General features: G+C 43.3%; 2 protein-coding genes across 3 annotated transcripts; both read left to right on the top strand.

The window, feature by feature from the left end:
• The first annotated feature begins 1,154 nt into the window (after window positions 1–1,154).
• olig4 (oligodendrocyte transcription factor 4) lies at window positions 1,155–2,654 on the top strand. Its single transcript, XM_047611487.1, has one exon. It carries the CDS (start codon window positions 1,564–1,566, stop codon window positions 2,323–2,325), a length of 762 nt encoding a protein of 253 aa, XP_047467443.1. The 5' UTR covers window positions 1,155–1,563; the 3' UTR covers window positions 2,326–2,654.
• A 3,425-nt stretch (window positions 2,655–6,079) lies between these two features.
• Window positions 6,080–12,426, top strand: bsdc1 (BSD domain containing 1). 2 transcript variants are annotated; one of them, XM_047611468.1, is made up of 11 exons: window positions 6,080–6,202; window positions 6,795–6,849; window positions 7,311–7,427; window positions 7,522–7,689; window positions 8,292–8,346; window positions 8,712–8,827; window positions 8,934–9,002; window positions 9,773–9,857; window positions 9,946–10,434; window positions 10,612–10,715; window positions 10,798–12,426. In XM_047611468.1, the coding sequence occupies exons 1-11, from the start codon at window positions 6,192–6,194 to the stop codon at window positions 10,825–10,827; spliced, it is 1,299 nt and encodes a 432-aa protein (XP_047467424.1). In that variant the 5' UTR covers window positions 6,080–6,191; the 3' UTR covers window positions 10,828–12,426. The 2 variants fall into 2 exon arrangements, with proteins under 2 accessions (XP_047467424.1, XP_047467423.1); XM_047611467.1 differs by lacking the exon at window positions 6,080–6,202 and adding an exon at window positions 6,209–6,643.
• Window positions 12,427–22,326: the final 9,900 nt, after the last annotated feature.

The following is a 22,326-nucleotide window of genomic DNA, read 5'->3' as shown; positions in this document are numbered from 1 at the left end:
AAACATGAAGCTGCACAAAGACGCCCACGGCTGGAGGAGAACGTCTACTGGTGCTGGGTAAATATAAACCAGTGTCCCACTGTGTATCACATAGAGAAACGCAAACCGTCTTTTTTGTTGTTGTTGTTGTTTTTTTAGATGAGTGGACAGATGAACCCCACACATTCCAACTATAACGTCTCCTGATGTTTCCTTGAACTAAATCTTGGATGATGACTGCACTTATTGTGCCCTGGAGAAGATTCCGTGCAATCTGTGTGTGTTTTTGTGTCTAAACCAATGTTTTAGCAGATCTACTATGCTGCTTCTGGAGGTTGTGATGCAGTGTCAATCGCATATAATGACACTGTGTCATTATATGCTCAAAGTACTGGTGCTACAGCGCTGCCTCACTGGAGGTTATGCTTGGCAGAGGAAAGGCAGGAAATACTTGAGCCGAGTGTTGGAATCCAGCCTGTGAACACTGCAGAGAAACATGCAGAGAAGTCCGCTTGATCGGCAGATATGTGTTGGACATCTGGGGTTAGGGTTAGGGTTACTTCTCCATCTGAACTACAGAGAATGCTACACAGAAGTGTCTCTATGGTGTTCCATGCAGCTGCAAGACAAAGTTCAAAAAAGTATTTAAAAAACGGTGCAAGTGTTAACAGCTTTATGGTTGAATTAGGGGCAGACAATGCCGTGCCCACTCGTTTAGTATCTTTTTAACTACCTCCTCCCCGACTCGAGGACCCCCTTCCAGTGATAGTGATGTGATTTCACAGACTGTTTGGGGAGCCAAGTCAAATTTATCTGACCTCTATTGTCTTGAGCTCCTGGTTGAATTGTATCTAGTCTGCCATTAACGCTGCTCTTTACATGTTTAAGCGCCTCATACGGTGCCTCATAGCTCTCTCCAAAGTATCTCATGGATACCATATGTAAATAAGGCCTTGAAGGCATCGTCTATCTGCTGTCATAGAGGAAGGCAATGCAACCAGTGGCACGCTGAACTCTTTAGCACATCAGCGGTTCACACTCAATTTCTCCTGATTTTGAGTCAACATACAGTAAAGAAAAAAACAACTTTAAAGTTAAAAATATTTGATGCATTTTTACATGGAAGTTTTAACACAGTCCTGGATAACTTCTAGGTGTACAGCTGTTCATAGTATGCGGGCAGATCCTTATTTTGGTTAATGTGTAGGGGGTTCATAAGCACTGAGTAAAATGTGGGTGTGGGAAGGTAAAGTGGGGGCTGCAGGAAGGAGGCGTAAGAGGGGGGTGAAAGTGTGTCCCTTCTGCAATTGGCTGTGGCCCTAAGTGTCTCATTATGCAGGTTATTGTTCCTTTGTTGTGTCGGCAGTATAAATACACCCCAGTGGGCCCACTGGGTGACTGTTCACACACATTCACTCCTGTGGACAGACTGATCAGCAGACTGAGCAGCACACACACACTGAGTAAAGTGAGACTACAGGAAACTGGAAACATCTGTAGAAGAGAAACCTCACTGTTGTTAAAGGGTTGCATTTTTGGATCATTTTTCAACTTCTCCTGAATTTTCGCCTTCTTCGACGTAAAATGGATTCCGACGCTGGCTCCACCTGCAGCCGCTCCTCATCCCCAGACCTGGTGGTGGACAACTCAGCGGGGAGCTTCTTCTCCAACAAGATGTTCCAGAAATACTGCCATGAAAACAGAGCAGACAGCGACGACGGCCAAGGCAGCCGTTGCAGCAGGGGCGGTAAAACCAAAATCCGGTCCGAGGTCAACAAAGATGAGGTGCAGGACCTGAGGCTGAAAGTCAACAGTCGGGAGAGGAAAAGGATGCATGACCTGAACCAGGCGATGGACGGCCTGAGGGAGGTCATGCCATATGCTCATGGACCTTCAGTCCGCAAGTTGTCAAAAATCTCCACCTTGCTGTTAGCTCGCAACTACATCCTTATGCTGTCCAGCTCGTTGGAGGAGATGAAGAAACTGGTTGGGGATGTTTATGGAGGCAGCGCTGCTGTCCAGAGCCGTACAGCTCCCCATCCTACTATTGCCACTGCAGCTACACCTGCCCACCTCCCTCTGCATCCTCTGGCCCAGTCCCTGCACTCTCTGGTGGGCAGCACACCTTCAGCTCTCCAGCATCACTCATCTTCAGCACCAGTCCCACACTCCCCTCCATCAGCCAGCTTCCTGGGTTTCCACGCTCCAGTGCAGGGCCTTCTGAAGGACCCACTCCACCTCACCAGCTCCTACAGGCACTTCCCCGGCATGCCCTGCCCGTGCACACTCTGTCAGCCTCTTCCCACCACGACCTCCACATTGCACAGCTTGTCTATGAACAAGTGAGCAGGACATTCTTGAGACTGAGAAGTACTGTGTGGATCTGTGCAAACAGCTCACAGAAGACTTATGAAAGAACTGATGAAGTGAGGGCTTTGGCCAGACCTTGTACATGCTGTATATATGCTGTATGATACCAACTGCTGCTATTTTTTAATTATGTCATTTGCATTGCTTATACATAAATATTCTAAATGCACAGGGGATTTTATCAGAGTAGCAAACTGTGTAATTTATCTGATATCAGGGGTAATGAAACATTGTCAAAAATGGAACTGGTGGGTCCTGTTTGCTGGATTTCTATTTTCCTAAATTAAAATTCAGTTTTAATAATACTTCCTGTTTGACTTCTTCTTTCCATGAATGTGAATGCCTATTAGTTAAAAGCTCAGATAGTGTTTTCTGGAAGGGGTTTAGGGATACACGGAAGTATCAGAAAAATAGCAACATTTTAACTCAACTGAGCTTTACTGGCACTCTGAAGAGCTAATGGAGCACTGAATAGTGATATTTAGGACAGGGTGTTAGTCGTTGCTAACCAAATTTGCAGAGACCAACCTCTAAGGGCTAAAGAGGGACAGAAGGGCGAGACAATGCGCCAGAACAGAAGCTGAATGTGGTGTTCTTGAGCCAGGGGACCATCCATCTTCACCTCAACAGGGTGTAGGAGATGAAAGGATGACACAGGCGCCAGGAAGGCGCGTCACTTTTGTCTGACGCAGGCGAGGGACATAGCCATGTCCTCAGCTCTAGGCCAGCCATTTGTCAATGTCTCATAAGAACATGGATACAGGCACACAAAGGGCAAATCTAATGCAGAGGACATAATGCAGCCATTCTGAAAGAAAAGCTCGTTTTCACCTACGCAGAATCCTGTTTCTTTTTTCTAATAAATAATTTCACTTATTATTGTCACAAATTTGGTTGCATTACTGCTAAAAGTAAAGTTTCACAAGAATGACCACTCAAATAAACCATAAAGATGACTATATGTACACCATACATGCACTGATTACCATGAACATGATTTAGTCAAACAACTCAACAATGGCTGGCCTTCACTTAGCAACAAATCAAGCGTGTAAAATACATGCTTATCCTCCCACGGCTGACAGATGAGTTGGAGATCAGGGGGAGAAATGAAGAGATGTAACTCATTCTCACCCACCTCCCTCTTACTTCTCCTCCTCCTCCTCCTGACAGCGCTGAAAAGGTCTGAACAATAGCCATGCGTGGGACACAAAGGCCGGGGGAGTCCACGCTCTCGTGCCTGGGACACAGACCCCCTCCATTCAATCTACATTTCATCATGGTAACAAGCGCTGTCGGGCCAAAAGGCCTGACACCCTTGCTCACCACAAAGGCGGTTAGCTCTAATATATGAGGCTATTGACACTGTAAAGAGCTCCTGTCAGTACTTGGGGATTGTCAGCTGTGGGATGTCTCAGTGGGGGGAGGCAGCTGCCAGCCAAACCAAGCGGTGGAGCTTCTGTCGTGGGGACCAGCACTGCAGCGTCACCTGGTCCCCGGTCCCCTGACACAGAGACCCCGGTCCTCCCACAAGGCCCCCCCATTTATTGGGCACAGGTGGGAATGGGAAGCAGAACACATTGTGGAGATTAGTGGGGATCGGCCTCCCTTTGCTCTAGGTAGATAATTGGAGACACTGACTTGTGCAAAGCTGGTGTTTCCTGATCGGCACCAGATGGTGTTAACCCACAGTGTGGCATCAGCAGTCTGGAGAGTGTGCGCGAGCGGGTGTGATGACTGCGGTGTGTAATGGATATGCTTCTTAAATCATACAATATGGACATGTCCTCCCTGTACCATTATGTCCGGCCACTGCTGTCATCCCAGTGCTCCACAGCATACTCTAACCAGCAGTGGCAGCCCTGGTTTTAGTCATAATCTTGTGCTCAATTAACACAATATTGTGGAACATTTTAGCCTGTGTGGAACAAGTATTCAGGTCCTCAATTTTTAAACGCAGCAGTTCTATCTATTACAATTAAAACCCCAAGTTTTACCTTTCATCCTGTGATATACAGTATATCACAAAGTGTAGGACTGGTATATTTTTTGTGTTGTCAGTCAAGATGAAGCTTGCAAAATAATTTAAAAGTTTATTGTAAAAACACCGTCTTGAAAACAAGAAGAAATATTTGAGCAAACTGATCCGATTCAGAATTTTCATAATAAAATATACTTTTTATACTTCACTACAAGACTAAATTGAAAGGATATGAATTCTCTTCACATAAAGTATGTTTTGTATGAAAAATAATCATCAGCAGTGGCCATATAAAGTAGTTAGTGTTTTTTTTTTTTTTTTTTTAGAAAATTAATTAACTAAATGTGCTTTCCATACTCTTACATTACATATCTTAATAAGTGGAATTGTGTCAGCTCTTACAGAATTATCGATCATTCTCTAAATGTACAAACACCACACTGTATTTTCTCCACTTGATCTCAGACTGAGTAATCCAAATTCAATGTAATTACTGGAATAACTACTTAATTAATTGCTTATCTGTAGAGGCGATATGCAAGAATCACAAAGGGTGCAGTGATGATATTACACATCTCGCTTTTGTGCATCAGATGTCCTTGCCCATGTAGACAGATGGACAAGTTAACTGCTTCAGATACTGATCAATAGAGGAGTGCTTATCCCAACTTGGCTCAGCCCAACCTGCATTGACAGAGTTAATTAGAGGACTGAAAGACCCAATTAAGAGGAGTGCGGGACTGGACGAGGAGACATATTGGAGGACATACGCACGCATTGTGCAGCGTCTGGATAAGGGGTAACTTCAATTAAGAGGGAACACGCTTCCAGAGGCTTGTTGCCTGTTTTTTTTTCATTTTGTGCTCAGTAAAGCCTACAGAACCCCCCCTTTTTTCCCACCCAGCATACTGATGAGGGGGAAAGCGCAGCTGCTGGGGGTCAACACCCATACGCAATACGGTGCACTCATATACCCACAGATGTACAGAGAGGAAGAGATTGATGAGGGGATTCATGTTGGAATTGCTAAATGCTGATTAGTCAACATAATGGGTTGAGAAATAAAGCTTCTAACTAAAAGAAAACAACTCACATATACTTTAATCGTTATTATAATTATAGTTTTTCTTCCTTCCTACTTGCCAACAGTCATCTAAAACTACGCAGAACGTCAAATACTTGTACTTCACATATTTTTCAAAGTCTGACATTTGCTGACACCTCAGAGCATACTTTGATTCATGAACGTATCACACATTGAAAATCTCACCCTAAAGGATCAGCAGAGTGCATATTCAATGAGAATTGTGACATCATAAAGTCACAAGATGAGTTCTAAACTTAGGTGTCCAAGAAACACTCAAAAAGTCATAGGCTTTGTGATGCCAAGGCTGGATTAGTCACATTTTAGACACATAAATTGCAGCAGGTTGCAAACAGACTAAAATGTTTTTCACTATCAGATTTTTTTTTTTTTTTTTTCATTTTGCACTATTCGCTTATACAGTGGTGGGTTGTTTTACCTTATTCCAATGCTGAAACATCACTTCTACTGATGCATCTGAGTACTGGAGGAAAACTGCTGGAGCTCAAGCAACCGTTCAGTCTTTGACGTTGCTGCCCTGTTTGGTCCTCTGCAGCCACCGTAGAAAGCACAAATAAGTCAAACATCTGCTGTTTATGAAGTGAAAAAGAGATTTTTAAATATATACAATAGTTTGTCCATCTTTACACGTCAATGTGTGTGTATGGCATACAGGAAGTGAACTTACATCACGTGTTATGTCTTTCTCTTTTTTTTTTCAAAGCCACGCAGCTGGGGTTAGAGTTCGGTAAATACTGATGATGTCATCGTCTGAAGATGGCTGAAGGGTGAGACTGAAGTCGCAAATTAGTTTCAGTTTTACGATTTAATCTGAAAAAGCTCGCTGTCGCAGTGTTCTTGCCGCGTTCTTTACTGTGTTGTGCATTTAACGATACCTAGTGTGGTGGCTTTGTTTAAACACTGCGCTCTACAGCTTCCGAAATCGATTCAGGAAGTGCGTTTGTTTACCAAAACATAGCATAGCTGGCGTTAGCATAGCCTGGTTAGCTTCCCCGTATAGCAGTTTGAATCCAACAGCAACCGTCGTTCGTCGACACACGTTATTTTCACACGTTACATTTATGTTCGGCTTTACACGTAACATTCACGGCTCGTCTCGACAAATGATTTGTTGTGTTGCAGTGTCCGATAACGTTAGCCAACTCGCTGTCTTGCTAGGCTGCGTTTGATAGTGAGCTAGAAACCTTGATAATGGCAACAGCTGACAGGTAATTAGCCTCCCTGAGTTGGCAGGCCTTTACGAGCAGTTTGTAAACGTTGTGCTGTTACATTTTGTCCACATTTTGTCTAATGTGTTCACTGCTGCGCGGCCGATGCTGCAAACTAACAAGTAACGCTTTAATATGTGTGTGACCACAGAGAAGGCTGGTGGGGAGGCTGGCTTCAGCAGAGCTTCCAGGCCGTCAAAGAAAAGGTAAAGCCTGAAGTATCTTCTCAGGATCAGTGTTTTCTTTTGTTTTAAGTTACACCCCATAAAAACAAGCTGACACCAGCATCAGTAAGTGCTGCATGTCGTCTTTCAGTGGTAGCATAATTTGATTCAATTCATACTGGTTCCACGACATTTTAAAGACAGGAATGATCATTCTCACGTGTCAGTTAGGAAAAAAAGTTATCTTGTACATAGAAGTGTGATGTTATAGTTAGAGATGTCAGTACAAATAGAACACAAAGCAAATTTTATTTACATTGGAAGGGTAAGGTAAATACAGCTCTTTCATAAGATTCTTACAAAGCCCATATATTGAAGGTGATTTCCTTATTTGTTCATTGTGTTTACATGTACTAAAGGACTGGTTATTCAGCAACTTCCTAATAGAGAGTTGAGGCTAAAACTGTATTTTGAGCTTGATCATTTGACTTCCTTCTTTGCAGTCATCTGAAGCGCTAGAATTCCTAAAGCGAGACCTGACCGAGTTCTCCACTGTGGTGCAGCATGACACAGCCTGCTCAATTGTGGCTACAGCCACTGCTGTCAAGAACAAACTTGCCGTAAGCGACACCCCTTAACTACTGCATAGCTTTTACGATTGTCTTCCAGATGTCAGGCCAAATGCAGATTCAATGTTTCGTAACTGCTTTACAGGTGGAAGGTTCCTCTGAGACATCCGAAAAGGTGAAGAAGAGCCTGTCTAGTTTCTTGGGGGTGATAACCGACACTCTTGCTCCACCCCCTGATAAAACCATTGACTGTGACGTAATTACACTGGTGGCGACGCCAGCAGGAACCACAGAAGTTTATGACAGTTCTAAGGTTAGTATAACAGATGTACTGCAAACATACACAACAGCAAATACAGAAACACAATGCAAATAGAAAACGGACAACCATGGAGGTACCATGGGGTGTCTGAAATACCATCAGTCTGGAAATGCGATGTGTATGTTGTCAGAAAGCAAAATGCTTAGAAGGAATCCTGCAATCAAGATGTTAAAATGACAAGGAAACAAACAAAAGAAATTTAACACGACTGGTCGCAAACATTCACAACTCTCAGTCACAAAAGTCTCAGTGTTTTGATCAACAAGTGCATCCCAGCCAGGTTTTGGGTTCACCTGCAACTATTTTCATTGTTGCACTTCCTGACCTGGTTTCTGTATTTGCTTGTGAGTATTGTGAGTATTTGCAGCACATGTGCAGCACACACCTTCTCATCAAATTGATGAGGACGTTTTCTAGATTTGCTTGTGATTTGACAATTTGCTTGTGTTTTCTTGAGCTGCAGTTTTTCAGTTCTCTTAGCCACTGTTGTTGTCTTAGTGTGGAGGCACGAGTGTGAAGTGTGTGCAAGAGTGAGCGCATGATGTGCATTTGGAAAGAAGATAACCACAGCTGAGCATATGTTTGTCCTGCAGGCACGACTCTACAGTTTGCAAGCTGACCCAGCTACGTACTGCAATGAGCCTGATGGTGAGAAATAACACAGTGAATATTTGCCTCGCAGGGGCTGTAACAGTACATACGATTGTTCCAATGTGTTGAAAATTTAATCTTTCATTTTCTGTGTTACCAGAAGTACTGTTTTTAGGTTACTATACATGGGTTTGTTTGTTTTCTAAATTTTCATTTTCTTATTCAATAAATAGTTTTTGTCAACTACCTTTTTATCTGCTATGTTTGTTCAATACCATTTACTGTAATGTAGTTATTTCCCAATTTGTAGTGACACCATCTTTAATGCAACAAAATTAATACATGTATGTTGTACATGTATGCCTGTAGATTGATGGATGCTTTATAAAAGTTTGTTGTTGCTGTTGTTGTTTCCCCTCTAGGCCCCCCGGAGCAGTTTGACAGCTGGCTGTCCAGTTTCAGTCTGGAAGAAAAGAAAGGAGAAATCTCAGATCTTTTGGTTAACAGCCCCTCTATACGTGCCCTTTACACCAAAATGGTATTACCTTTTGCTTTTGTCAATTATTAAATCTTCAGGAGTTTAGCTTCTTGTTTGGTTTTGAGTTCATAAACCGGTTGAGAACATTTCATTTTGTTTTCCACAGGTGCCAGCAGCCGTAGTCCACTCTGAATTCTGGCAGAGGTATTTCTACAAAGTATTCCAACTGGATCAGGTAAATGTACAGTTCATTTAATCTGGAACGTTCTGTTTTTTTGACTCAATGTGCTGTGTTTGGTGCCACCTGCTGGCCAGTTTCAGACATTACTTTGTTGTTTGAATTCACAAGTAGTAAAATAGGTGTGCGCTTCCTTAAAAACCGACGGTACATACAGGCCTTTGTCTGAAGTGTTTTTCATGCACACATTTCTTAAAGAAAGCCACCAACTGGATGAATGAAAAATGAGTTGACTCTGAGATTGGTGATTTTTGACATTTTATTTTCCCAACTGGTCTGCGTCTCAGTTTCTGAGAAGTCTTCTCTGTAAATGTTTAACCTCTAAAGCATACTTCAAAGTGTGTGCTAATAGGAACTGACAGTTGAAGTTCTTAAGCACGGCAGAAAGACAGTTGAGTCATCTCTAGTGATTGCTGCCAGATCGAGTAGCGCTGAAAAGCAATTAATAAATCAGATTTGTGCAGCTGTGTACCCTGGTCATTTCATAGCATGGGTTATCTCTATCTGCTAGTTTAGCAGAGCCGTCCTTCATCTGACGCCGTGAGATTTTTATTCAATAAGTCAATAAACAGCTATCCATCCTGTCTTTACAGTAAAATTTGATTTTCACATTATTAAGATGGCAGATATTGGAGGATATGACTATTGCTTCACTAATAATCATGTTTTGGCGACTAAGTGCACACCATGTATCGTCATTTGCCTGTTTGTTCATTGTAATTAACAAATGAGGATGATTAAAAATTGATTTTTACTTCATGGTTCAGGAGGAGGCAAGAAGAGTGGCGCTAAAGCAGAGGGCAGAGCAGACCACGCACACGGAGACCCTGGGCTGGGAGGAGGAGGAGGAGGGTACGGCAGCAACGTTTTCAAAGGTTTATCAGCCAGGTTTACTTCGAAACCTGCCACTCACTTTGCCTCTCTCTGGTATTCCTGTCAGATGATTTCCTCGGCGCTGCGTCACCATCCCAACTCCACTTCACACCCCCGTTGGACAGCAGCTCAACGCAACCGGCCAACACCTCGACGACTCCTACAGGGCTGAGCCTGCTGAGCCCCGCCCTGTCCCCGAGCGAAGAGCGCGATGCCACCCTCTCCATCAGCAGCGACAGCGTCAGCCTGCCGACGCAGGTGGAAGTCCGGCCGGAGCCCGTCGCCACGGAGCTGGCCGAGAAACTGACGGAGGCCAGCTTGGAGGATGTTGTAGACAAGACGCAAGAAGAGCAGAAGCCTGGAAAGAGTGACTTGCCCCCTCAAGAGGCTCAAGTGGAAGCCGTAACCAAGCCAGAGGTCGCTCCTGACGGGCCGTCAGCGCGAGCCCCCGCCTCTAAATCCGAGAACGCAAAGGAAGAGGGGCCGCAGGACCTGAGAGTGTTCGAGCTGAACTCTGATAGCGGGAAGTCTACGCCCTCTAACAATGGCAAGAAAGGTACAATGTCCCGAGGAGGGTTTTCAGTCTTACATTCCTACTGTTGTGGTTTGGGAGTATAAATGGAAACAGGATTAAGTTCAGCGTAGTGGTTATGAGTTTTCCACTTAACAGGCTTAGAAGCAGCAGAGCCAAGGTCAGAGAAAGTTCTCAGTTGTAATGTCTTTCCCCCTGCAGGGTCCAGCACCGATGTGAGCGAGGACTGGGAGAAAGACTTTGACCTGGACATGACTGAAGAGGAGGTCCAACTGGCACTCTCTAAAATAGAAGCTTCTGGAGAGGTTAGTACTAATTACTTGGATATATTATAATACTTAAAGCTCGGGACATATTGTTGATGTTTTTCCCTCCGTTTTCAACCAGCTGGATGAAGACTGGGAGAACTGGGACTGAGAGCAACTCCGACACGAACTCTGTCCCGCGATCATTAAAGCGAGTTCTCGGCAGACGAACCATGCTTAACGTGTTTTAACTCTTTGTCCACACTGTCACCATGTCATGATTGTCAGCAGGGGATTTTCCAGAGGGTTTGGACCATATTGGTTGACCTGTTGAAAAGAGCAACAGGAAGACCAAGGCAATAAGAATTAGACCGCTCCGCCAGCTGCCGGCTTAGTGCAGATAGGCCACTAGCGAGGGTAATGACTCAGGTCTTGGCTATTTCTTGGAGTAACTTCTCATTTAGAGGGCGTAAGACACTAGTAATAGGGAAGGTTGTAATCATTCTGACCTTGAAGCTTAAGGACACATAGTAACAAGTCAGAATGTGTAAAGTTTCACTGCAGGAAAGAAAGATTTTTTTCCCATTTTTCTTCTTGCCATTAAACATCATGTATGTCGCGTGTATTTTCAAGTCGACGACTTAAATGCGGGCTGCAAAATAGCCATAAACTGTAATGCTGCTTGTCATCTTTCTCAGATGAAATACTTTGAAAGTCGATTTTGAATGGTGTTGAACGATTCGCCCCGTCTGTCTCTCTCTCTCTCTCTCCCTCTCTCTTTCTCTATCTTTCTTGCTCGTCTTTATTATGCAAGTGAATCCTCAAAATGGAAACTAATAGTTTGGCCTTCATTCACGGAGCACTTTTCGTTTTGGATTCACTCCCAGCTCTAGATAAATGGCCTTGTACAACACACAGTAGTGTGATGATGCTGTCCAAATATTTTTTGTTACATCATCTGAAACACAACCAGTGTTGCTATTAGTTGTTCTTCTCCCTCTCTTCGTCATGATGTGTGATTGATTGGAATATATGGGCTTGCTGCAGGCTTCATGTTGGTTTCTCTCACTGGTAACGTGTCACTTGTATGACTTGATCTGTTTTCTTTGGATAGAGGGAATTCTTTATTTATCAATCGTTGAGATTGAAGTCATAATTGACTTAACAGAGAGGATTTAAACTGGTCCTGGTGTCCTCATACCAGATTCTTTGGCTTGGCTTTAAGTGTAGCATCTCTTGTTATTTACGTGCATAGAAGAAAAGAGACAAATCTGTGACATTTTCAGTTTCTCTGTCGGCCCATGTTTGAAACAAAATAGCTCAGCAGGCCGTGTGCCAAGTAGACCAAGAAGCTATGTGAGCACGCTCCATGCTTTTTCTGATTTCCCTTTCCGTCATCTGTAATGTAAGAGAGAAAAAGAAGCCTAGAGGTGTAATATTTATACTAAAATAAAAGCGTAATTATTGTAATATGTGCTTTGGATTGCATGTCTGTGCAATAACATTATGCAAAACATTGTGCATATGGTTAGCGTTCAGTTTTTGTTTTTTTTTTCCTAAACACATTGGCTGTTCTTCAGGTTTTTGTGTTTCCTGACGACGTGTTGCATGTCTATATTTCTCGGCTGCGTACTCCCTTCAGATTCACACGTTCAACTAATAGAAGCTGTTCTCAACATCTGTTTTCAGAGCTGTCAATTTCTTTTTCTTTTTTTTTTGATTCACAATATTTTTCAAATGATCATTGTCAATAAAGGATTCATGGCTAATAGGGCTTGTGTCTTTTATTTCACTACAATCCAGGATGAATATTTTTCTAGGTCAGAATGAATAGGAAATCATTAAAATACCAAAACTCTTTACTCACATGCACCAGTGAGCACTCGGCATTGAAGTCTGATATAAAAGTAAGAATGTTACCAGTAGGCTTTCTGTATAATATATTAACTTAATAACCCCTAGGAGATGGCAGTACATTAGAGGAAATGTGTGACCCCATAGAGAAAAATAGAACTGTGTGTGGGTGGGGAGTTCTCAGAGGAACAGTTAATGCAAAAACATGTCGGCGTATTTTAATTTTTTAATTTTTTTTATTTCAACTTTCCCTTAAACTTAATAAGTTTGTAGCTCATGCATATTTTACAATGAAATATTAAAAGCATGTACAGTTAGATCCATAGATGACTGGAATCATGTTTCCTACATGTTTCAGGAGGACTTGGATAATGAAATGCCTGCCTCCCAGAGAGTGCTCTTTTTTTTTTTTTGTTTAGAACTTATTAATTGATTTTTTATTTTGACCTTTTTATGTTGCTTATCTCACCAATGTGCTCTCCGGTGGATATGTTTTGCCTGTGGGTGAACTTGAAAATGCCACTTGTGTCCATCAAACGGCTTTTGAGTCAAACGTCCTGCCACATACAAGAGCATTAAGATGGCTCTTAATTCGTACACCTTTCCTCCGGTTTGAATCTAAATAAAATTCAAATGAAGCTGAGAGTTTGCACTTTAAATCTAAAGTTTTGTATGTATTATTTTTTTCCTAGAAACACTTAGCAAATAACAAAAATATTTCTGAGCATACAAATTCTGTATAAAAGGACCTAACTGTATTTGTAGTATGTAGTCCTACCACCAGGCGGTGCTGTTGCTCCATTCAGACAGCTCCAGTCAAACCTGCCACTCCTTTTCTTTCAGCTGCTGCATCCATCTCCCAGACATCGATTAGCCACATGTTTGTCCCGCACGCCATCGGCTGAATTAAACATAGCTGTGTTTCTGAAAATTTTCTTCCATTTCCGTTCATGTGATTTGCCCTCAGTGGATGCCTCAAGGGAAGAGTCAATAAAATGTTTGGGGAGGGAAGGCGGGGGGAGGCTGTTTGTGGTCACATCATCTGGGCTAATGTAGGTCACAGAGGAGAGACACCTGTGCGGCGCGTTGCCTCTACAACATGGAGGCTGCCTGTTAAAGATGGCTACTGTCTGTGCGCGTCTGTCTGGATTTTTCTTTCTCCGCACAAAGCCCAATGTGCGTAGTGGGCGTGGTTGATGGAGGGTGGACTGAGAGCATCAGTCTTTCGCAGTGTTGTCAAGAGTAATACAGCATTGGTCCAAATATGAAAAAAATAATAAAATAAAATTCACGGGGTCTATTTTCAAATTTCCACAATTCAAGGTTGAATAAACAGAACCTTGGAGTGAGTCTCCTGTGAGTACGTTGATGGATATAGATTAGGGAAATCAAATTCCACTCTCCAAACACTAGACGCCATAGATACATTGGCTAAGATGTGTTTTGCTGGCTCTAATAGATGAGTGTGTTCACAGTTGGCTCCCAAGGAGAGAATCATCTCCAAGGCTTCACCGTGTTTACCCGCTTATTCATTCAGGTTTAAAACTGCTCTTTTTATTCTAAAAACAGCTGCCTCACGCTGGGGTTGGTAATGGCTTGCGCATATGCTGCCCTAACCGGACCCCGAGTAACGCAGGCGGCGTATACGTTGCATTCTTTCTTACTCGGATCCCACTCTGAGGCCTTAGTCAGCAGAAAGGCTGTAAAGGAATTTCCTGTCGAAGCCCACCTCTACCCGCGCCTGGCTGCGTTCATGCGTTCATGCTTTACGTTACCGCCGGCTCTCACCAGCGTCATGTACAGATCCCTTCTGCGTGGAACGACGACAACGAGGAGCGGGGGGCGGGGGGGTGGATGTCAATCAGGCCGAGGAGAGAAATACTTCCCTCCTGGGGATCTCTGCAAGCGTCCCAACTTTCCTCTTATAATCCATCCTTGACCAGACTCTTCCTGCTTCATCTTTTTTTCATCTCTCTTTCTGCTGTTCGGGTCTGCATACTGTCATAGACAAAGTCTCTCTCTCTCTCTTTCATGCACACACTAGCACAAAAATGCACACACACACACAAAGAGTCAGGATGAGGTCATTGTCTTGAGAGCGGGTATTATTCTCGACACCCTAAAGGGAGAAACCCTGTAACCCCTCTGCCTTTCAGTAAGCACAAAAGACTCCCTTTGAGGGAGGAGGCAGTAATGGAATGTGTTACCAGGGTTTTCTATAACGACAGGCCTCCAAATTCACATTTAATTTGTGTGTGTGCATCCTTGCATCTTTGTGCTCCCGTGTATGTTTTTGGACCTAAATTACACCTCATATATTCTCCTTGCCTTTTCAGGCTCGGCATTAGTTTTATGTATAATTGTGAGTTGCAGCAGATAAATCCTGCAGATAGCTCAGCAGTCGATAAATCATTCTTTCTAGGATAATAACCGACATCTATGTGTGAACTACGTCCAACGCAACTTCCTTCCTGCCACAAAGGGAGAAACTGCAGCCACAGGGCTAAGCGTTGATGCATTTCTAGGCCTTGTGGGGGGAAAGAAAAAAAAACTCTTCCAAAGGACTCTTGAGATGCCTCTGGATTTTTCCATGACAAACCATCTCCTTTCCCAATGCTGAGTGGTGGGAACTGGCCACTTTGTTTGTATGAAGCAGTGTCTGGGAGGAATGCGGGGTTTAGTCCGGGAGGGGACTGCTGGGGGAAAGTATGATAACTCCCACTCCATTCAGATTTATGGTGAAGACAGAGGGGCTCCTCTGGATGCATGTCAGGGGACCAGTAGAACACCGCCCCTCTACTCCGGGCCTGCCAAAGCAAATGTTTAGTCGAACAATCCCTGGCTATTCTTTACGTCCTTCTCTGTCTTTCTCTTCTTTGTGCGTGTGTCTTTCTCCCTGCCATTGTATGAGAAGGTTAGCAGCAGTCTTCCTGTAAAGCTTTTATCCTGCACACACTGTGTTCATATTTCAGTCTGCGCTGTGTGTCAACAGGAGATATAGTGGCATGCGATTGGCCAGGGTGACTCATTTCCAGAATCGCGTCCAGTCCGCATGGGTGCGCACACTTCATCTCGTAGTGTGAAGTGGTTCAGGTTTAAAAAGTTTGATTTGATGAGTGGTTTGACATTTGGGGAAATATGCTTCCTTACAGATAATTAAAGCAGTGCGCTAATGTGCTAATCTCTCAATGCTAATTACAAAACAGTGTGAATTTTAGCGGTGAAGCGCCATCAGAGTTATGCTCCCCGGCTGCGAACTTCGCATTTATTGGACGCACAAACAGCAAGAAAGCAAGCGCGCCTCACAAAATGTGTCTGACGTTTTTGAGGACTTTTCAAAAATGATTCAGGAGAGACATTACATCTTTCCACCCAGCAGCCAAAAACACGATTGCTGATTCCAGCCACCTGTGGATTGTAATGAAGATGTTCCAATAGAAATGCATTTTTCCAGGCTGAATCTGAGATAACCCATCTAATATTAGCTGGGTTTCCATCTCAGGCTAGACGCGTGTCTCGTGAGAGGCCGGAGGCAGTTTTTACAACATCTGTTAAACTCACAGAGACGGGTAAAATGATCTACGCGTATAAAAACCGCTGGTGTTTAATTGAACATCTGACCTGCAGATTTTTCATGGATAATTTGTGCGATATGACTGAGCTGTTTAACACGTGAGAGTGTGTCTTTATCGGTATTTTTACAGAGCAGGGGCGCACAGTCAGCACAGGCAAAACAAGCTGTGAAAAACAAGAGGAAAGGAGCCTCCGGATAGTGACCTTTTGGCATATTTCACTCTCCTCTTAAACCTATGGCCATCTACCCTGTGACAGGTTTCATTAGTTTGGACTGCCTATGTTCAGTAAGTTTAATATGGGAAATAGTGGAACTAATACATACAATAGACCTTTGCCTGGGGCCCCTGAGAACCTAGGAGTTTAACAGGAGGGACTCAAGGTCTCGTGCCTGGTCAATATGCGGCCTTCACATTATTTTATTTACACCATAAGCCTTTAACAGGGGGTTGGTACTGCAGGGAGGGGGTCGCAAAATCTTTGGTTGATTATACATTTTTTATATACATTTTTTTTAATCATCCCCCAAATTTAAATTTCTTATTTAAAATACACGTTAGCATGAATCCAACTTAGTTTAGTGAAGCGATAAGGGATAGCTTAATATATATAATAATGTATATTTATAAATAGCACTAGGAGAAGTTACTATGGAACATATATATCAGGTCCGTACTTAATCTCTCCTTCAGTTTGGCCTGAAAAACGTTAATACTCGTTTAGGAGACTGTGGGGCATAGCGGTGTGCGGGTCGTTTCATTCAACCGAGACTTTTTGGAAAGTTTTGAAAATTCTTTCAAAACCTCTCTGAGCCCGACGCACACAACACAGCGGCCCACAAGCCTCAGTCTGCGACTCAGCTGCTTTGATTTTATCCTCCATTCTTTCGCCATTTAGACCCACTCTGAATGTCCCGCTCCTTCCCGTCCCTTCTCCCCTCCACTTCCTCCTCTTTTCATTACTGTCCCATTCATTCATTCTTTCATTCATTTATTCTCAGTCTTCTCCACTGCTGCAGGACACCAGCGGACTCATTCATCTTCCCCTCCCTCCCCGGTCTAATCAGGGGACCACACATTCCCTCGTCTCATCCGTTGTCTGGTAATTGAAGGTGAGATTGTTTTGGCGGAGGAGGGGGGAGTCGAGGCCGAGCCGAGTTTGACTGTCTGCGTCCATGCAAATTAGACTGTCAAAACTTCACGGCAGTCTCCATTATTCTATGAATAAAAGCCAACACTAGCTAGTCTGTTCCATAAATCTGCCTTGTAAATTGCTGCATCCGAGAGGCAAACTGCTGAATGTTCCCTTGGGACGAGGCAAACTGTCTAGCGAGGATTCTGTTGGGGTAAGTTCAGACTAGTCTTTACGACAAGTGGGATTTTGATGTGATCCTCTGCTTTCTGTACATGTGTGGCTTTACAGACTATTTGACTATTATATGAATTAATCATACAAAGTTACAACGGCTTAAGTACTGAGCTAGTGTAACACTAAATAGAGGTGCTGTTGACCTTTGAAAAGAGCCAGACTAGCTCATTACACCAGCAGCGTCGCCGACCTCTTTGCTTAGTCTCAGCAAGAAAGAGCATGGACATATTCCAAAATGTTTACTACCACTTAATGATTGTGGTAACAACTGTATGCCAAATATGGAGCTACAGCCAGTAGCCTGTTATCTTAGCATATACCAATATGGTATCTTATTGCGTATTGCTGCTGTAGTTTTTATTTTTATTGTTGTAACCAGAGAACAATGACAACAATAAAACTTCTTCTTGTTCTTCTGCCCCTATCTATTCATGTGTTTCGTATCGAATCTTCACGCTGACGTCCAACACTTGTTGCTAGGTATCGAGAGAGATGAAGGTGGCTGACCTCGACAAGTCATATGCATTTACTTCACCTGGTGCTGTGTTTTACAGTCATTGACCCAGGACTGCTGGTGCTGGTGAAAGAAAGGCACATCGACCTGGGACTTTTGATATGAAGGGGGTATAAGTGACACTCCAGAGATGGTGCTGGAACACAAACTGAGTCATATCTTATGTCTTTCGTATTGTGAACACATCATAGATATGCCTCATATTTAAGAATATGAATACCTTGACCTGTACCAGTGGCTGCAAAATGGCTACAACCAAACATGGCGCCTGAAAAATTGTGCTAAAACTAGAAACAATTATCAAAGTGGTTGTAACTTCAAATACCTTTAGGTCTGGATAGAAGTGCATCTTTCTTTAGGCAGCTATGTAAAGCAGCAGCGCAAACACAGAATTCAGAAAAAAAAAAAAAAATCTAAGAAGTGTGTGTGTGTCTTTGTATAAAGTAAGAAGGAACAAGACATGCTTGTGACATAGTGTCCTCGGCTAATCCTAATCCTAGCCTGCGGTTGTGTCCAGTGTCGGCCCTCCGCGCTGAAAGTCATTTCTAGGTCTGGGCTTAGCTTCTGGGGGAGAAAAAAAGAAAAGAGGTGACTGAGACTGTCTGCTTCTCACTGCTGATGCTACGGCTGGCCCGCCAAACCTGCTGATCCCGGCGCTGTGGCTGGCGGCCCCTGGAGAACTCTCCTCCTCCACAGTCCCAATCCAGGGGAGCCGATTGACACTGCGAGAGTGCCATCTGCCCCTCGACAAGATTACTCAGTGCACTGGGCCAAGAAATCCTCCAGCACAACAGATTAAATATGAAATATAGGGCAGGAATAGTTGTGCCGGTGCATGTCTAGATTAGGTAGTGCTGCGTCGCCCTTCCGTGTTTGCGCTAGTAAAAGATTGTTTTCCACGTGCATGTCTGGAATCAGAATTTTTGTTTATTTGTCCAAGCAATTCAGGTTGTTTCTTTCCCTTGTGTATGTGTGTCAGTGTCTTTTAATTATGTGTGTGTGTGTGTTTGTGTGAATCCTTCCGTACGCCGCGTCAGATCCTCTTCTCGTTTCCTCCTTTTTAAAGTCCAATAAACGCAGGTCCACCTCTGCGCTGTTTATTTACTAAACTCGGCGGCTGATTTGCCGAAAAAACAGAAGCTGTGAGAGGGATTGAGAAAAAGAGAGCAAATCAACAGAAAACCGAGAGCGAGCAAAGACAACCACTTAGCCTGAAAATGGTTACTATAGAAACTGTGCCTTTCTTTCTTCTCCTCGTGTCCATTTGGAGTCGCACGTTTTTGTGCAAAATTGGGTATACAAATTAGCACCACCCGCCCCCTGTATTCTGTAATTGTGTTAACGTTGTCTTGAAGTTATTACTTAAGTCCCGTCAATGTCAGGACTCCTTAATTTCATACTTATCGGTCTGTCATGGTGGAAAAAGATGTGGTTTATGAATAATAGTGTGGCATTAATCAAGGGCAATTAGAAGTCCAAAATCCCATTTGCAAAGGACAGTGCTTCCTTCCTTGTTGTAGAAATGAAAATCCTCGTCAGGCTCTGAATGTGTCTCGAGAGAGACTATGAAGGGAGACAGGGAGAAAGGGGTGTCTTCTCTTGGCTGCCTCAGAAAGAGCTTTCTACACTTTGCTTGAAACAATCCAGATCCACACAACCATAACCCTCACAGTCAGAGCCCTACAGCTTTACACATGGCATGGTCAAAGCAGTGTGTGTGTGTGTGTGTGTGTGCGCTCATGTCTGGTGAGTGTCTCATCTCCTCAGAGCCAAAGTGTTGCATCACACCAACAAAAAATAATACCAAGGTTTTACCATTCATCATTTTTTTTTTTTATTTTGGTACCCTTCCATGTTTCCCCCGCGCTGATGTGAACATTTTTTACATCTTTTTGCTCTCCTTCGCATACCTTTCCGCCCTTTTCGCTCGCTCTCCGTCACATTTTTTACCCTCTTCCACGGACCACCTCTGATTCATTAGGCCCGGGTGCAGAGCTGTTTTCACTGAGTGCCCATTTGTAGGTTACTCACCAAGAAATCATGTGGCACAATTGAATTACCAGCGGTTTACAGAGGCCTCACTTACTGCTGAGGCATCTGGAGAATGCTCTTTTTAACCAGCCAATTGCAGGCAAAGCATCCATGATCCCCACACACAAAGAGACCCTTCTCCATCGCCCTTGTTGCCCCCGAGGCACCGCAAACGCTGGTGGTGCTCTTCCCAGACAGAAGAATTTAATGCACACAGAACAGATCTCTTCATAGAGTTCAGAAAATATGTTACGGCTGCTTGTGCTTTTTTTTTTTTTTTTTTATGATAGCACATTTTCACTTTCACACATTCACTTATGAATCTCAGGTGTGTTTTATAAAGCTGTTACTCCCCTCCACTTATTTTCTCTATATTTCCCCCCTTTCCTAACAGTGCAGGGTGTAATCACTGGCCTCCAACAACAGCTGCAGATGTTCAGTGTGAAGGAATCCACCATAAAGATTTCATATGCTGCACTCAGTGCTGTATACATAACTAGCAACCGATGTCTGCATTGAAAGGACATCACACGAGGGAAGTATCCACCCTTTAGTGCCCACAGCTGTCATATGTTATTGTTCAGAATATTTGTACGGTTCGTCTTCAAAAGGACATAAAGAGACCCCAAACAGACTGGCTGTATCCATTAAAACCTCATTCAGTCATATAAAATGTATATTTGAAGGCACAAAGCCTAACGAGTGTATGTGTCAAACAATTTCAAGAATTTATTGTCATCCCAAAACATGGAAGGTAACGAAACCACTGAGATCTAGTAACAGCACAACAGAAAACAAGGGGATGAATAATAGAGCAATAAAAATGAAATAACATTCATAATTACACAGGAAGAGATGTTACATTCCCTTATGTCAAGATCCGAGGCAAAACACATTTAGAAACCCAGTCCAACTGAAAAACCGACCAGCAGGCTAGCAGTCAGCTACCAGCTAGCAACCAACAAGAAGACACCAGCTAACTAGCCTAGCCAACAACAGTAGGTAAGAAGTGATGCAGCTACCTGTCAACCAACATTTCTCCCCTCTGCAAGACACCAGGCAAAACACATTTAGTAACTCAGTCCATCTGAAAAAAAAAAAGAAGAAGAAGAAGCCGACCAGCAGGCCAGCCGTCAGCTACCACTAGCAACCAACGAGGAGACACCAGCTAACTAACCTAGCCAACAAGAGTAGGCAGTATGCAGCACATCGTTGGGGTTTTCAAGTGGGCACCTCCCTTCACCGATGTTTCGTTAAGTTAGGCCCACGACACCTAAAGAAGGCCTAACAGTGAGTTCCAGCGTCCCGGAGTTACCCCTCTCCAAACTAAAACATGTCAAAAAGCAAAGAATAGAGTAATATATGTGTATAAATATGAAGATATTGCACATGAAAAGAGATATTGCACTTGGATGACTTGGTGTCAGAGTTTATGAGTCTAATAATATCCATAAGGAAGAAGGTGTTCCTGATATTTTAGATCCCAAGCATGTATTTTGAATGCCTCCCTTTTTTGGAAGTTTTTACTTTGCTTGCCGTTGTGCTTTCTTTTCACATCAGACCAAGGACATCGTAACATTGTGATTTAAGTTTCAGGCATAAAAATGTGATTTTATTGTGGGGTTAAGTTAAAAAATATGTGTCATCAGTGAACCCTAATGGTCAGTTACAAATGTCATCGTTACAGTTGTGGGAACAGGTTAGATTTTCTTTTCTTGCCCCATTCATCCATCAGATTACTCTCTATGCATGTAAAAGATACGCGCAGTAAGGCACACAGATGGGACTGGGGCTAAATGCTAATATTAGCATGTTCACACACTTACGCTGACATTGCTGATGTTTGCAGTTACTTTGCGCAACATCTTAGTTCAGCAGGTTAGCATGCTAAAATCTGCCGTTCGGGTTGTCACACGTGTAAATGTTATTAGTTTTGCTAGCATTTGTGTTATCGTAAGGTAAGCTGCCAATGGCCGAAAAGCCTAAGCATCACCAAAGTTATTGCACTTATTAGAGTTCAGGAAGGTCAAGACCCCCGCAGCACTTGAAGTAAATCAACTTTATCAGACCAACACGTTTCGGGTCGTAGCCTAGATCAGGGCCATCACTTATTTCACACCATACAGGGGTGCATTAATGTGTGTGCCAAATTTTATCGCAGTGAATTTGAGAGAAACCACAAGTTTCGTATTCAGAGTGTTTCAAGACAATGACTAGGAGCAAGTAGTTTGAAAGAGTTGTATCGTCGCAAAATGTGCTGGTGAAATTAGGGAATTAAGTTAGGGAATCGATTGGATTAATGTTATGGGAACCATGCATGCCTGTGCAGCA

This window comes from Mugil cephalus, chromosome 17 (assembly GCF_022458985.1).
Source record: "Mugil cephalus isolate CIBA_MC_2020 chromosome 17, CIBA_Mcephalus_1.1, whole genome shotgun sequence".
Classification (NCBI taxonomy): domain Eukaryota; kingdom Metazoa; phylum Chordata; class Actinopteri; order Mugiliformes; family Mugilidae; genus Mugil; species Mugil cephalus.
This window is presented reverse-complemented; position numbering and strand designations above follow the sequence as displayed.